The sequence below is a fragment of the Tupaia chinensis genome, unplaced genomic scaffold (genome assembly GCF_000334495.1).
Source record: "Tupaia chinensis unplaced genomic scaffold, TupChi_1.0 Scaffold149502_1, whole genome shotgun sequence".
NCBI classification, from domain to species: domain Eukaryota; kingdom Metazoa; phylum Chordata; class Mammalia; order Scandentia; family Tupaiidae; genus Tupaia; species Tupaia belangeri.
The window spans coordinates 815236-831314 of NW_006209346.1; the positions used below are offsets into that span (position 1 = coordinate 815236).

Sequence of the window (16079 nt, forward strand, 5' to 3'; positions counted from 1 at the left end):
GTGTTTCGAGTCCAGGACCCGGTGGCTAAAACTCATGTTGGGTGTGTGTGCATGTGTGCCCAAAATCCCAAGAGGAGAATGAAGGAGAAGGGACTGTAGTGTGGCCATCCCCTCTGGTGGGGGGAGGGGAGTGATTTCTCTATTTCTGTCTCTGTCTCTGTCTTTCTTGCAAGCACATGTAACCTATAGCAAGAATAAAAAAAAACTCTCCAAAAAAAAGGAAAAACTGGGGCTAGTCCCTTGGCCTAATGCTTAAGGAAGCTAAATCCCATATAGCCAACTGTATGGTTCAAATCTTGACCTCAGCAGCTTGAAAAGCACACCAACCCTGTGTACATGCATGCCCAAAATTCCAATAAGGAGAAATTCCCTTGGAGGATGCTTTCTACCTCTCCTCCCCTCCCCTTTGGTCAATACACATGCCCTCTGGCAAATAATAATATAATAATTAATTTAAAAGAAAATATACACTACAACATGGATGTGAGGATCTTATGCTGAGATAAGCTAGTCACAAAACAAAACAAAACAAAACAAAGTATGATTCTAATCATATGATGTACCCTGAGTCGTCGAACTCAGAAAGAATGGTTGTTACCAAGGCCTGGAAAAATGGGAAAACTGGGAGTTCTTGTTTAATGAGTATGGTGTTTCAGTTTTGCAAGATAAAAAGTTTTGGAGATTGGTTGTGCAACAATGTGAATATACTTTTTAAAAATATTCAAAAAATGTGCATGCATGCACAAGAGAAAGAAAAACACCTTCAATGGCATCTCATCACACTGCAGTTCAAGCCTGGGCTCTGAAGCTGTGGTCGACCACGTGGCCTCCAGCACTGCAGTTCAGTGTGCTACTGACTGTACCACCAGACTGAGACCAATGTGAATACAACTAACATTACTAAATTGTACACTTAAAAATGGTTAAGATGTGTTAAAATGCAAAAAAAAAAAAAAACATTTAATGCCTTAATGTGCTTCTTCCTCTGATTGCCTGCTCCAAATTGGCTCTACTCAATGAACATATTTTACTTTCAGGTTATTTCCTAGTAAAGCTACTCAGAGGCTTAGAAACCTGATATGTGAATAAAATATTCTGAAAGCAGAAAGGTTAGTATTTCCTTTTGAATTTAACTCAGACAGACCAAAGAGGCTGGATATTTATTCATATGTACTATTCATACAAAGCATCTGTGTGGAAAACAGTATTTTTCTCTGACTACTGGGTCTTAATCAATTAATTGGAGGCCATCCTTTTAAAAATGGACAGACTTCTGGCTCTTGATTAGTTCCTATATGTATTTAGAAAGGAATTTTAATACATGTTTTCAAGAAAAAGTATTTATTTGACACCATTACAAAAATATTTAGGCACATAATTTTCATGTTTATGTCACCTGATTTACATATCTCAATCCTCAGTACTTTTTAAAAACACTAAAATGGTCATTTGGTAAATAGAATCTATATTGAAAAAATATTGTGAGAGGCTAACATTTGTAGACAAAAATCAGTTGATCATCAGCATGAGAAAGAAAACATTTGTAAACAAAATAATCTCTAAAACATTTTTGTGAGATAATAAATCTAACCAGTAGATTTCTTTTTAAAAAAGTATTCTCAAAAACCAAAACTTAAAAAGGATACTGTAGGAATCTCCGCGTACTATGCAGCGACACCCTAACAGTAATAACCGGAAGACAATTTTAAGAAAACAGGGATGATGTCAGTGACTCACAAGCACTGGGAGCGAGATAAGCCTGGGAGCTGAGGCAGCACACAGTCAAGTGCATTTCATTGGGAGAGGGAAGAAGGAATGTCTGGCCTCTACAGGAGCTACCTTCGGGTGACAAACAGAAAATGTTAACTGAATTACCATTCTGAAATATGATCATCTTCTAAGACAGAAAGCAGTTTTCCTTTTTTTGCAATTTATCAACATAATATGAAAGTAACTTCATTAAAAAAAAAAGGATCACCTGCATCACACAATGATCATAATTGTATCTGGTGGGTACTTAAAAAAAGAAGAGAGTGAAAAGAAGCTGTTATCAGAGCATTCTAGAGGCAACCAGGAAATACACACATTGCCTAGGCCTACAGTATTTGAGGAGCATAAGAACCTTGTGAACCTTAAGAACCTCGTTTTATTCGCAGTCTCATCTTGAAATAGTGACCATAGCTACATTTGCTAAGTAGCTCATATGTACTAAGCATTGTGCTAAGTAGTTTTATATCCATTATCTCATTTATTCTGAATTCTTTTTCCTCAGGAGAGAAAAGTCAATTATACCCTTGTTCGTAGGAGGAACCAGTATTACACAGTTATGGGGATGCAAGAATATGTGCAATAAAGGGAGAAATGTAAGCTATTCAAAAAATTATAAAAGCCACATCACTTGGGACCAGCAGATGGTGTATGGCTACGTCACTGGACTCCCATTTGGTCAACCGCAGTTCGAGTCCTGGACCCGGTGGCTTAAACTCTTGCTGGGTACATGTGCATGCATGCCCTGGATTCTGGGAGGAGAGTGAAGGAGAAGGGATTGCAGCGTGGCCATCCCCCCTGGGGGCTGATTTCTCACTTTCTGTCTCTCTGTCTGGCAAGCGCTTACACCCTATAGCAAAAGCCTCTCAAAAAAAAAAAAAAAAAAAAAAAAATCCATGTCACTTATCTCAGAGCTAGAAAACTAAGTTATGCAAGTCCCCTTAGATTAAAAAACAAAAATCAAAAATCGAACTTTAGCCCTATTGCTCTAAAATCAGCAATGCTGTACAGGCTACTGTGCACCATCACAGACTCCTTTCACCTGTTTCCTTTCTCTCAATTCTGGATCAGGCGACCACTTCTGGCTGAAGAATGATTTACTCCTTCAGAGCAAGAACCATGTCCTATTCCTGTTTCCCAGAGTTCAGCAAAATGCCTGGCATACAACAGCCACTCAGATCTTCGCTCATTTAATGAGGCCATAAAAATTAATGTAAGGCAGGCCCAAAGTCCCAAGTACTGTCTATCCCAAACCAATCAAATGCGAAACTCTACTATTCTTTCTGTAGGGCTCTTACATCAGCTTTACTGACCAAAACCTTCCATGGCTTTGAAAACTTGCATATGCACTTTTCTAAACCCACATGTAAGTTGGATCCTACAAATGACTGACTTGTAGAGAGCCACATAAGGCAATTAATCATGTGACAAATCGGCAGCATGCGGTCTGACCAACCAAGGTTATTCTAATCCATCTGGTGGTGACTACAAGCAAATCGGCCAAAGAGGACTTCATTTTCATTAACTCTAAGAGGAGGAGTCATTAGTCATAAAATTTGGCTTTCAGATTCTCACTACAGCTCATCTTTCTCAGTGGGCAAATTAAGGATTGAAGTCTATACTGCTCTTTTTCTACCAGTAGACAGTTAATAGACCAACGAGGTTTTGCCTAATAAGATATTAACCATGCAGCAAAATCCAATCACTATGGAAGAAGCCTGAGTATTACGTAAATATCTCATGTATTGCACCACAACTGCAAATAATCGCCCAAACTACAAAACTGGTGGCCAGTTTACTCAATCTCCAACTTACCCAGGCTTTCTCTCTTAGCTTGAAATGTTGGAGGCAGCTGAAGGAGGCATCCAGGAATCAAGTAATGGACAAGGAAAAGTTCTAAGTTGCTGTACTGCTCTGATCAGCCAGAGGCCAGGGTCCTATGGTAGAGAAGCCTGGCACATACATACGTGATTTTCTAAAATAAACCTGGAGAGGTGACAGACTTCCAAGGGAACACGACCCCTAGGTTCAAGCCCTAGTGGAACTTTAGTTCAAAGCCTCTTAAACATATCCAAAGGCCTTTCGTGACAAGAAATTTTACAATACAAATTATTTCTAATGTCTAAGTTCCCTCCTTTTTGTGGCTGACAGAAGGAATGGGATTGCTAAAACTAGATCTCACTGTGCCCTTCCAGTATATCCAGGCAAAACCTGTCAGCAACCTTCACAGGCAGAGGACATCTCAGTGGAAGTCAGCCTGGAAGCCAGGTAAGGGCTCCAGGATAGTGATCTGTCACTCTTCCTGATGTTCTTCTCTGACCGCAAATTCAGTAGATTGCTTGCTTCTTTGAAAGAGCTTGAGTTAACTAGGCTAGCACCTCTATTTCCTTACTCCCTTAGAGGCGAAGGGCAACTGGTTAATCAAATAGCAACATGGTTCAATGGAAAGAACATGGATTTCCACTTACTAGCAAGTCATCTACTTTCTCTGAGTCTTGTTTTCTCATTGGTAAAAGAGGAATAGTAAGACCCATCTGACACAAGATTCTCCCACTGGAATCTTCTCATGTCAGATGATGCTTAAAAAAAAAAAAGAGAGAAAAAGAAAAAAGCATAAGGCTCTGACATGGAGCTTACTGACTTGGGTGGTGGCTGCAGGGCTAATTCTAGGAACACAGTGCCATTGGCCAGGCTTAATACAGACAAACCAACACCAGGGAAAAACATAAATATGAAAATGACCTCAGTATAATTTTTCAAGTGAAAAAAAAAAAAAAAAAAGAAACAAAACAAAATTCTCCTGGCCTCCTGTTGAGACCAAACTATTAGTTGGTTTGGCCAACAGAACCCAGTGAATTCCAAACCCAATGAAATAGAAGCTAACATGCGTACCAATGTAAAGGTATCCAGCCTCTTGTACACTGACTGCACAACTAGCCTCAGCAAACACACTTATTCCACAAAAATCAATAGGTATCTCTGAGCTAAGTCACAGGACAGTTTAACATCCTCCTAAGAAGCAATTCGGGGAATGGCAATTCATGGCTGCTCTCCTAGGTTATAGCACGGGTCTTGAGAGAAGCTAGCAAGCTCATTAAATGAGCCAAGAGGCACAGGCTTAAGTGGGGGTGCCCAATGGAAGGGAACTACTCAATGCTCGTGCCATCTGAGAAGGAAGAGAGATGATAGCACTCACACCGACACTGCTAGAGAAAGAACAAGCCTTGACCAGGTAAAATGTCTAACCAGTCTTTTCCCTCAACCAATAAGTTCAGAAATGTGGGACCTCATCAGATTGATCCAAAAATGGATAAAAAAAAGAGTAGCAACCAAACCCAGAAGAGGGAGCCGTGGAGAAACAAAAGGTGGTCTCCTTGACTGTCTGCCATTCTTATTCATAGGAAAGGCTGCAGAGGTTCACAAAATGCAGTTCTTCACATGCACTTCATCTCACACTGCAAAATTTGGACCTAACCGTTGTGTGTAGCAAAGGCAGGTGCTTCCAATTCACTTACAGATTTGGTTTCTGAGAGCTGTCACACTCACCCATAGTTACAATGTCTTCTGAATGGACTGACAGAGCTGAGTTCTCCATCTCATTTTAGTAACTGTGGCAGGAGTGAAATCTTCCAACTATCCCCCCAAATACTCAGAATCCTCAGCACTTAACAAAAACCTTTGCACATACACTCAATAGATTTCAGCTGAATGAGTCATGAATAAAGGAGCACAAGGCCTACTTCCTCTACCCTCCCATTATCCCCGTCCTACACAACAGAGAGAGAACAACATAATTTCAAGGAACACACTGCTCATCCCAAGAGTTCTCAGAGAAGCCAACGCAGAAACAATACACTTCAAAACCCTACATATTTTTTTTTAGTGCCAAAGTTGTTGTCTTTGGCAAATGTAGTGATGATATTACGACGACAATGCAATCATAACAAATAACATTCAAAGAGTATTGCAGATATTCAGCTGCATTTCCAGTGAAGAAAGGCTAAATTGCCTCCAGACACAGCAATGACTGACAGGCTCTGGTTGGAGCACATTATTTGCAGCTCTCAGGGACACCTGGATATCAAACTATAGAAAAAAATATTTTAAAAACACTGATGTTTTGTTGTCGGCATAAAAGAAAAATAAATTAAAAAGCCCAGTACATTTTCCAGTCTGATATAAATTAATTCACACAGCATATTTAAAATAGTCAATTATAAGTTTCTCTCATAAAATTTAAAAGGCAGCCATCAATCCTTGGATTGTGCAAGTGCAAAGGAATGGAATTTTCTTCATAATCAAGACACCTCAGTCTCTGCATAGGAAATGCCAGTGTTCCAAGTTGAACAACGCCTCGGGCCTATGTCATTGAAGCAATCCTCTGGTTACACTGCTCCCTTCCCCTTAATGTCCAGCTTGTTACTGGCTTCTGATTGCTTGTTCAGCTGCTCTTCAGTGAAAGTGATGTAGGAATACACCAGGCTCCCGGCAATACTGCAAAACAGAAACCCACGATCAGAGAGAGAGAAAGGAAAGAATGAAGAGAGGGAAGAAGAGAGGATTGTTGGATTGGGGTTAAACACTTTACAAAGTGTTTATCTCAAAATTTATAACACTGGTTCAGTCAATGGTGAGGTGGTTAAAGCAGTTGGGTTTCACATGGCTAACTGAGTAGTTCCAATCTCACACCAGGCACACGTACATGTATGCCCAAAATCCTGAGAGGAGACAGAAATGAAGGAGAAGGGACTGCAGCAGGACTAGTCACCTTAGGGGGTGCTGTTTCACTTTCCCTCTGCCTCTCTCCAATAAGCGCATGCACCCTCTGGTAAATTCACAAAATTTATGATAACAAAAACATTAGATAAAGGATAAATGTTTCACAGTGAGGAATTACATAAATTCATACAACAGAATACTATGCAGCCATTAAAATGATATAAGGCAACAACATCTTAAATGAGAAAAAAAAAAACCTCACAAAACATTAAGCATTGTTTAATCCCATATTTAAATGAACATGAATATGTACATGGATCTGCAATTGGAATAGACAAAAGGTTGGAAGGAACACAAAGAATATTAGTAGTGGTTACGACTGAACGATGAGATTATGGGTGATTTTTATTTATATTTTTTGCATTTTCAAAAACAAGCATTCAAGCAATTAAAAGGAATTTTCGATTAGATGAAAACATCCCAATTAGTTAGTGAACATGTATACCCCGGGAGGTTCACAGAGGTGGTTTCTCTCTGCTAGAAAGAAGTCCACAATGGGGAACTTATCTGAGCCCTCTTGATTGCTGGTATTTCTCACTTGCACATCACACCTACCACCAGGAAGGCTCACTTTCTGGGGACAGTGATTATCTCTGTCTGTTCTCTGCAGAGAACCTCAAATCCACCTGGGATACACATCTCCTGCCCCAATCACTCAGCTGAAAGTAAGCTAGAGGAGCTCTCAGATCCCACCCTCCCAGTCTGCCCTGTCCTGCTCTGCTCTTCCACTGAGACTACCACTCAGGAGTGTGTGGAGTCCAGCCAGCTAGGCGTCTGGCCTGGGCAATGGTTTCAGATTCAGAGAGATTTTGCCTATAGGGCGTGTGCACTTGGGCACCTTTCTGAAAGGTGATTTAATGAAATGACATAGTAAAGGTGGCTATCACATACTGCGTAGTCAACCAGTACTAACTCTACTTATTGCCTTCCCAGATATCTATTTATTCCTTTTCCATTCTAAGAAAAGTTTTGGTCTTTGTACATACTTAAAAAAAGAAAAAAAAAGTATTTTAGTCACAGAAGTTTGGCCAAGATGTGACCCATTCCATCTGCCTAAGGGCTTTAGGAATTTTCCCTGCAATAAATCTAGGGGGGAAAAAAGGCTCCCCAAATCTGTTCTGATATTCTTTGGAATTCACAGTCCTTGACAAGGACATGATTTGCTAAATTAACTGATTATCAAGCAAATCTTAAGATCAGAATTATGGTGAAGTCCTATGCACATATACAGGGTTTTTTTGTTAGTTTTTAACTGCCAGAGGACATGTGCACTCGCCATAGAGAGACAGAGAGAGGAACAAATTATACCCCAAGAGGGTGTGGTCACGCCACCATCCCTTCTCCATTTCTCCATCCTGTCAGGATTTGGAACATGTGCACGCACACATCCCTGAGGTGTTTTTCAACCCACAGGGTGCAGATTCAAACCATGCTCAGCTATGTGTGGCCCAGCTCCCTTAACGATTTGGCTATGGGGCCGGCCAATCAGTCTCTCTCTCTCCATATATATATATATATACACACACACACATACAAAGATATATTAAGTATATATACATTCGTGTGTGTGTGTATATACATATATTTATATATCTTTTAAAGACTGAAAAATTTACAGAAAAATTAAGGAGAAACAATATAAGCCTAATAAACACTGTTTCCTATTTCTTTCTACTCTTTAGTGCTAGTATTTTGGAAGAGGGAATTCCCTTACATGTTAAGAAACAGCTCCTTTCTTTTGCTTTCAAGATACCTTTGGGAACTTATTTGTTGATTCTAGCAGGGAACGACAGATACTCATGTACATACCCTTTAACAAAAGAATGGTCTTCTTCTTTTGGGGAAGGTTGTCCTCTTCAACCAACCAAGCATGCAGCTTTGAATGGGACATACATGGGGCAGTGAGGGAGGAAAGGGACCCCTACCTAGCCAGCCAGATCAGCTGACTCAACCCTGGCAATCAATCAGTGTGCTGCCAGCCATCGCAGCCAGATTGTCCTTCCATCCTCATGACATCTTCACCCAAGCAATCCCATTATTCTTTCCCCTTTCCTTTATGCTCTTTTTTCCTTTTCTACTTCTTAAAAGAAACCCTAAAATATTGGTGGAGAACTCCTATTAAAACTAAAAGTAGAACACATTTTATGTGTTTTCCACACCTGGAAGAAGTTCTTGCAAATTCTCGTTTCCTCCAAAATAACCTCAGAGCTACTGACTGCATAAAACACCTTCCATGGAACTTCCTGGGCAGAATCAGAGAAGTTCAATGGCAGAATTAAGATAGAAACCATAGTTCCAACCTCACATTTTACATTTAAAAAACTGTGGTCATCAAAGTGAATTACACTATAGATAACCAGTGGCAGTTTCAGCAACAGAACATGGGCCTTTACTATATTCCAGTTTAGTTCTCTTTTGTCATGAATTATAACTGAGAAGCTAACTAACCTCCCTGTAACCTACTTAAAAATACAGATTATTTTAGTGAGATGTCAGCTATACACCACTTTAAATAGCCTGAGAGATGTTATACCAGCAGCAACAAACTGTCCGTCTAAAATATGTCCTCCTTGCTCTCCAAATCAAAGAATTACTGAGCATAGGAAGCCATTTCTTCTTACTTCAGGAGAAGGTTGAAGAGTCTAATAACTATAGCAGTCCGAGGCTTCTGCTTAGTTTGGAACTAAGAAGTCACACTTAATTTTAAGGAAACAGACAAATACATACAAAAATGAAGGAACTGTGGATGCAGGTACTAAATAGAGGTGGCCAGACCAAAGTCCTCAGGAACCAATTGCAGAGCTAGACTCTGAGTCTTACCATGTCCATCTTAGAGCTCATACAGACCCTCTGGCTTCAGAAGCTGGATTAAAATGGTTTTGTTACAGAAAAGGAAACTGGCTTGAGTATGCAACCAGTGTGATGATGTATTATAAAGGAATATGGAAATAAAATCATTTCATTCATCTATTCATCATTTACTACACAGTGCAGTGTTCAGTGTGAAGAATTAGAAGATGAATCATGGGTCAGTCACTTAGCAGAAAGTAATAAGGGGCAAGTTTCTTAGCCTCTCTGTGAAATGGAATATTCATGGTACCTACTTCTTATTTTATTTTATTTTTTTATTTAAATATCAGAGGGCACATGCATGTGCCAGAAAGAGAAAATACCCCTCCCATTGGGCCTGATCATGCAGCAATCCCCTTTTTTCCATTCGTGTCAGGAGTCTGGGCATGTATAAATGCATACCCACAAGCTGGTGTGTTTTCAAAGTCACTGGGGCCAGGATCTGAATCACCGGATCCCATGGGGGATCCTGCCTGTTCCACACAGCAGTTAACCACTGCACTATAATACCAGCCCCATTTTATAGGGCTGTTGTAAAGATTAAGTGTAGAGTATGTAGGACTTGTGATTCACACAAAATAAACATAAAAACTAAGGGTAGGATGCCAACTCTGTAGCACAGTGGTTAAGTGCAATGCACTGGAAAGTGGATCCCACAAAGCCAACTGTGGTTCGAATCTCAGTCCTAGAGGCTTTGAAAACAAAGCAGATATGTGTTTGTGCAGGCCCAAAATCCTGACAGGATGGAGAAATGGAGGAAAAAGACTGGGGGCTTGAAAAACACCCCAGGCTTGGAAAATACACTGGGCATGTGTATGTGCATGCCCAAATTCCTGAGAAGATGAAGAAATGGAAGGAAAAGATTGCACCACATAGAAGGGGTACTTTCTCTCTCTGGTGAGCGTACACAGATCCTCTGGAAATTTAGAAAAAATCATTGGTTAGTACTTTGTTGTTATTATTACTTCTGAATGCCTATTATGGGCCAGGCACTAATACTATATATAAATAAGACAAGTGATTTCTGCCCTCAAAGAGCTGATAATTTAAAGTGGGAATGATTACATAATATGATTTACCAGGTTGCAGTACACTTACCCAGTCATTTATTTAATAAGATATTAAGGGGAAAGAACTTGTGCTCTGGACATGTATGAGGACAAAGATGTCAGTATCTGGAAGAGCAACATTACTCAGGCCTAAGCCAGAGTCCAGACTTTGATGAAAGTACAAGAGCATGTTCTATTTTTACTCTCCTCTTTCCTCACCTCTTCTGCTGCTTTTTTGGCTTGAGTGAGCACTCAGAAATTAGCCACTGGAAAAAGGCATTTAGGGGAGTTGGAGCAGGCGAGCTCTTGATAGATCCCTACTGAAAAGAATTACCTTCTTAAATCTCAGGCTCAAAGTTGGATGGAACCTGAGTAACTACTATATAAACCTCCTGCTTCCTTCAACTGAAAACCAGAAACATGGCTAATATGGAAGGGTGACTTCCTTCAAAGCGCAAGCTGCCCAAGGATCAACTGACACAATTTCTAAGCAAAGTGAAATTTAATAACTAGTTTCTGTAAATTTGGTTTTTACATTAAAAAGTAACATCCACGACCACTGATTCTACTGATTAGCAGACGAAAATCAAAAGAAATGTAAAAAATAAAATACTCCTCACTTTAAAGAGAAAGAGTAGCTAAAAATGAGACAATATACTTTCCTTGCCAAAAGAGGAGAAGTACACTGTAATGGAAATACTTGAACAGGAGTCAGGACACCTGTATTCTACTCCCAGCTCTGCAATCACCCAAACTGGCTGATTAAAGCATATTACTCATTCTTTTTCACCTTGTAGTAAAACAAAGATAGACACAGCTTGCAAAATTTATTACAATAAAATGCAATTCGAAATTATTAAAAATGTTAGAAAAAGATGGACTAGCCAGGTGATGTGGTGGTTAAGGTGGCTGGATCCCATGTGGTGACACTGCTGTTCAAGTTCTGAACCTAGCAGCTTGAAAAACACACTGAGGGGCCAGCAGGAGGTGTGGTGATTAAAGCAATGAATTCCCACATGGCCAACTGTGGTTCAAGTCTTGGACCTGGCCACTTGCATTCTCACTTTTTGTTTCTTTCTCTCTACTGGCCCCCCAGGGAGATCGTAAGAAACCTTCCCAAGGGGGTCCAGCTGTGCTGCTGTCTGGTCCCCAGAGTGGTTATATTTAATTCAGTCGTTGTACTTACCTGATATTTAAGCCAATGAAGTTTGTCCATGTGAAAATATAATCTCCACCAAAGACCATTCCAATATAAGTTATCAATATATTCTAAGAAGAAAGTGGTAATATATTGTTACAAAAGTTAACTATGTTTTTAAAATATACATATAAACACATCTGTGCTACGACTCAAATATTTACTCTTAAAATACAAAAACAAACAACCGTCAACCCTAGAATTAGTATAGTCTGAGCAAGAATCTTTCTTCATAAAATAAATGCTTTCACCAATACTGAAGAATACTAACAAGATCACCAAACTTTCTCTGCTGTGTGGTATGGGCTGACATTATAAATCTAAACAGAGAAACAATGTGATAGCTAGGAGGAGGAAGTATAAAAACACATTTAGCAATCTTAGAAAAGACTGCTTTTTTTTTTCCCACTAAGATATCCGTCAACTTGTGAGAGACGAGAAAAGGAAACACTGCTTCCATGTAAGCATCTTCTGTCTTTTACAAAAGGAAAAAAGGGACAATGAAAACTTTACTAACACAAAGACTGTTTTTAGAGAGATCTTCCTTGGAATCTTAAGAAACACATGGTAAATCATCTCAAAGTACTGTACCCGAAATCAACCTCTTGACATTCTCAGATGGAAACATCTTCTGCCTCCCTTTAAATTATCCACACACCACAGAATGAAAAACATGTTTCCTAAGTTTAAAATATTATTCAATTCCTCCCCCAAACTCCCTTCTTCCACATTTTTAAGTCACTTCTTCTCTTCCTGCTACTATAGCTGCCATAAATTGTCCATGTTGCAAAATTTTTATTACCTAAACTCTCCTAGATTAGGCCTATGTGACAAAAACTAGAATGCTATAGCATTTATAAAAGGTCAAAAACAAACTTCAAAAATTATTTCTATAACAAGAGTATTCAAAATTATGTCAGTCTCTTCTAGGTTTAAGGATACAGAAAGCGATTACTCTAAAACAGATTTTCGTTTTATTCAAGGGGGGAATATTAAATTATTGGGCTGTCAGAAAAATCATGACGTATTTTTACTATGCTTTTCTATGCCAAAACGCATCATGACTTTTCTGACAACCCAATAAATATCATGTAATAGATTAAATAAAGTTCCGTAGTCAGCTTTGGAAAGTGTGTATTCTCTTTGAATACAGAGATCCAGGCAGAAGGTGAATTAATTTGCATACATTGCCCAAGGAACTTCAGAAAGGGAGGGGGCAGAAAACCTAATCCTTGCTACTCAAAATCAGAAGTGAGAAAAACTGCAGTTCTGTATTAGGGTATCCTAAGGAAGGTTTGCTATCAAGAAAAGGCACGTTCCCCAAACAGAACCTACCAGGGATCACAGAAGCTCAAAACTATCTGCGATTTTCTATCCTGATAGCTCAAAACTAAGACTGCAATTTTCAAACTTTACTATATCTGAGAATCAGCTGGAACCTTTTTTTAAAAAGGTTTTTGCCAGAAGGTACATGTACTGGCTACAGAGAGACAGGAGAAGGAAAGTGAGAAATTATCCTTGGGTAATGGGGGAATGGTCATACAACAATTCCATCTCCATTCTCCTCCTGGGATTTTGGTCTTACATGCACATGTGCCCAGTATGATTGCCATGCCACCAGGTCAGCCACGTAGGAGTCCAGCAAATTAACCATTATGCCACCTGCTGGCTCTGAAAACTGTTAAAATTGAAGATTTCTGGAGAAGCAGATGACATAATAGCTATGTTGTTGGACTCTCACGTAGTCGACCGTGGTTCAAGTCCCAGAACCAGCAGCTTAAACTCATTGGGTACATTTGCAAGCATGCCCAAAATCCCAAGAGGAAAAGGGATTGCAGCATGGCCATCCCCCTGAGGGGGGATTTTAGCATCTCGTCTGTCTCTCCAGTGAGCGGACACGCCCTATAGTAAAAATCTCTCTAAAAAAAGAATAAAATAAAATAATGAAGATTTCTAGGCTCTACTCCAGAGATTGTGATTCATTATAACACAGAAGGCCTAGAGATGTCCATTTTAAACTAGTTATCCTAAATGACTTTCTCACACCAAAGAGAAGAAAGGAGTGCTGTCCCAAGTGTTTGTGGGGTTGGGATCCTTAAGCACAGAAGGAAGCTTAAAGCCCCCTGGAGAAATAATGGCTGAGCTAAAAAGGGTTATGGTTGGGAGGCTAAAAAAAGAAACTTCAGTGTGGCCTCAAGACTCCAGCCAGCTCCAGTGTAATGGTTATGTCTCTGGACTCCCATGTAGTCAACTGCGGTTTGAGTCCTGGACACGGTGGCTTAAACTCACGCTGGGTGCGTGTGTGCCCAAGATCCCAAGAGGAGAATGGAGGAGAAGGGATTGCGGTGTGGCCATCCCTCTGGGGGGTGATTTCTCGCTTTCTGTCTCTCTGTCTTTCTGGTGAGTGCATACGCCCTATAGCAAAAACCTCTCAAAAAAGAGAAAAAAAAAAAAAAAATATTAAAAAAAACTTCAGCCAATAAGGCCATCAGTTAGACTCCCACCTGTCTGAAGATCAAACAGCATGCAGCAGAGAGAAGCAAGAACAACAGTGAACTAATCAGACAACCCAGGTTTTTCTTCCGTGTATAGTATTTGAATAAAAATAAGCCCTTTGAACTGAGTAAGTCCCTGGATTTCCTGGACTACTATGAGGAGAAGCATATATCAAAAGAAGAGTATAGCCTTAATGAGAGCATGACTGTCTTTGCAGCCCATGCTAATAACAATAAAGAAAGTACATTTAAGAAGCTCAGCCATGGTAATGCACACTAGTTGACACCGCTATGCCACAGGCTAAGACCAGCATAAGACGCCCTAAAAGCTGGTTGTGCAGGCATGCACCTGTAGTCTCAGCAACTTGGGAGGCTGAGATAGGAAGATTGCAGCACAGAGAGACCCTATCTAAACAAATACATACACTCAAAGAAATTCCAAGCAATGAGACTTAGTTATTCAAATTTAATTTCCTATTCAATTCTTCTTGGCTAAAAATATGATATCAACTGCCCTATGTCTCATGTTCTTTCTGCTCTTATTCTGAAGATGCAAGACATCCACTTTGCTCTTGAAACATTTGCTTTACAAAAACAAAACATAGCTCAAACCTAATTTAGAGGGCTAACATTGTATCAGTCAGCCTAGTCCCTTAAATGTAGACTGCCTCTAGTTTTTTGGGGAAATTCACATAACTGACTTGTATTTTAATTTAGAATTCTACTCACACCAAACATTCCCATGATTTGAAGCTGTAGACTTTCTTGAGTTTTAACCTACTCTGGTTTCAAAACTGAGGCAAGGAGGGCCACACAACTGGGGAGTGCAGAGCGAAACACAGTAGAATAGTAAAAGCTGCATCTCTACAACTCCTTCCCTCACTACTGACCACTGGAGCACCAGAAAGGAATTCGCAGGAGGAGCTGCCTTCTCTTCCCAGTGATCAAGGATCGACCTCTCTGTCTAGCCTTTTTTAGAAAGCAAGCCTACTTTGCTCATTCGTTTGAAATTCAGGCATGCTATGGCCTCTTGAATATTACACCACTAGAATCACCAAGTCAGATGAAAGAGGCCCTTAGGCTTCAAGCCTTCACTAACTTTAGCTCAAAATTCAATGAAATAAACTTGGCACTCCTGGCTGAAGACAAATGAGTCTCCTGCAAATAAAACGGATGAGGAGGAAATGACATCACTGGAAAGGTCAGACACAGCTTTTAGAACTGGGCCATTTAAGGTTTGGCTCAAGCAAAGGAAAATTCTCTTGATTAGCTTCTGGCAGGCACGCTTTCCCTACAAAAGAGCCAGATCTCGGTGAGGCAGAGAATAGAACAGTTCTCACTGGGGCCTAATGGGACGAGTCTATCACCATTACTGAGCTATTCAACTGCCCTGTCAAAAACAGGCCTAATTCTTTCTTCCTCTACTCTAACAGAATACATTTTTTCTCCTATACTCCTCAGAGCTAAGTTGCCTGCATACAGAAGATGGCCTCCCTGAGTTCTTAGAATTTGTTTCAGAAACTATCACCATAATTTGTTAAACTATCAACAAGACAGTATATGAGAAAACAAGGATGACAAGGCTTAAGGCCATAGCTAGACTTATTTTAGAGGAACAATTTTCAAATAACGCAGGTCCCAAAAGTGTTTTTCAACTCACCTTAATGCAGCCAACTATTGTAGTTGTAAGAGCAGAATTATACTGAGTGCAGAGCACTGTGGCGTACATCAAGATAAACCTAGAATGAAGAAGAGGTATTGTTCTAAGTGTGATCCCATTACTTACTTTAAAATCAACTCCCGCCAGGAGAAACAACCAGGGTTGCCCAAGCTAGCACATTCTAGTCACTGACTATGAGCTCTTCCCTACCTTGCTGCCGCCTGTACTGCAGTTTCAGCTTTTTAAAAATCTCACTGAAGAGAAACACATGTCTACTTCTT

General features: G+C 39.9%; 1 protein-coding gene across 2 annotated transcripts in view; it reads right to left on the minus strand.

Moving 5' to 3' along the window:
- Positions 1–2825: 2825 nt before the first annotated feature.
- SLC35D1 (solute carrier family 35 member D1) overlaps positions 2826–16079 on the minus strand; it is a 42317-nt gene continuing 29063 nt past the window's right edge. For both annotated transcript variants that reach the window (XM_006171402.3, XM_027769432.1), the window contains exons 10-12: positions 15799–15877; positions 11632–11714; positions 2826–6261 (exon numbers count right to left, since the gene is read on the minus strand). In XM_006171402.3, coding sequence (XP_006171464.1) covers positions 6153–6261; positions 11632–11714; positions 15799–15877 — 271 coding nt within the window. In that variant the 3' untranslated portion in view covers positions 2826–6152. The remainder of the gene's footprint in view (positions 6262–11631; positions 11715–15798; positions 15878–16079) is intronic.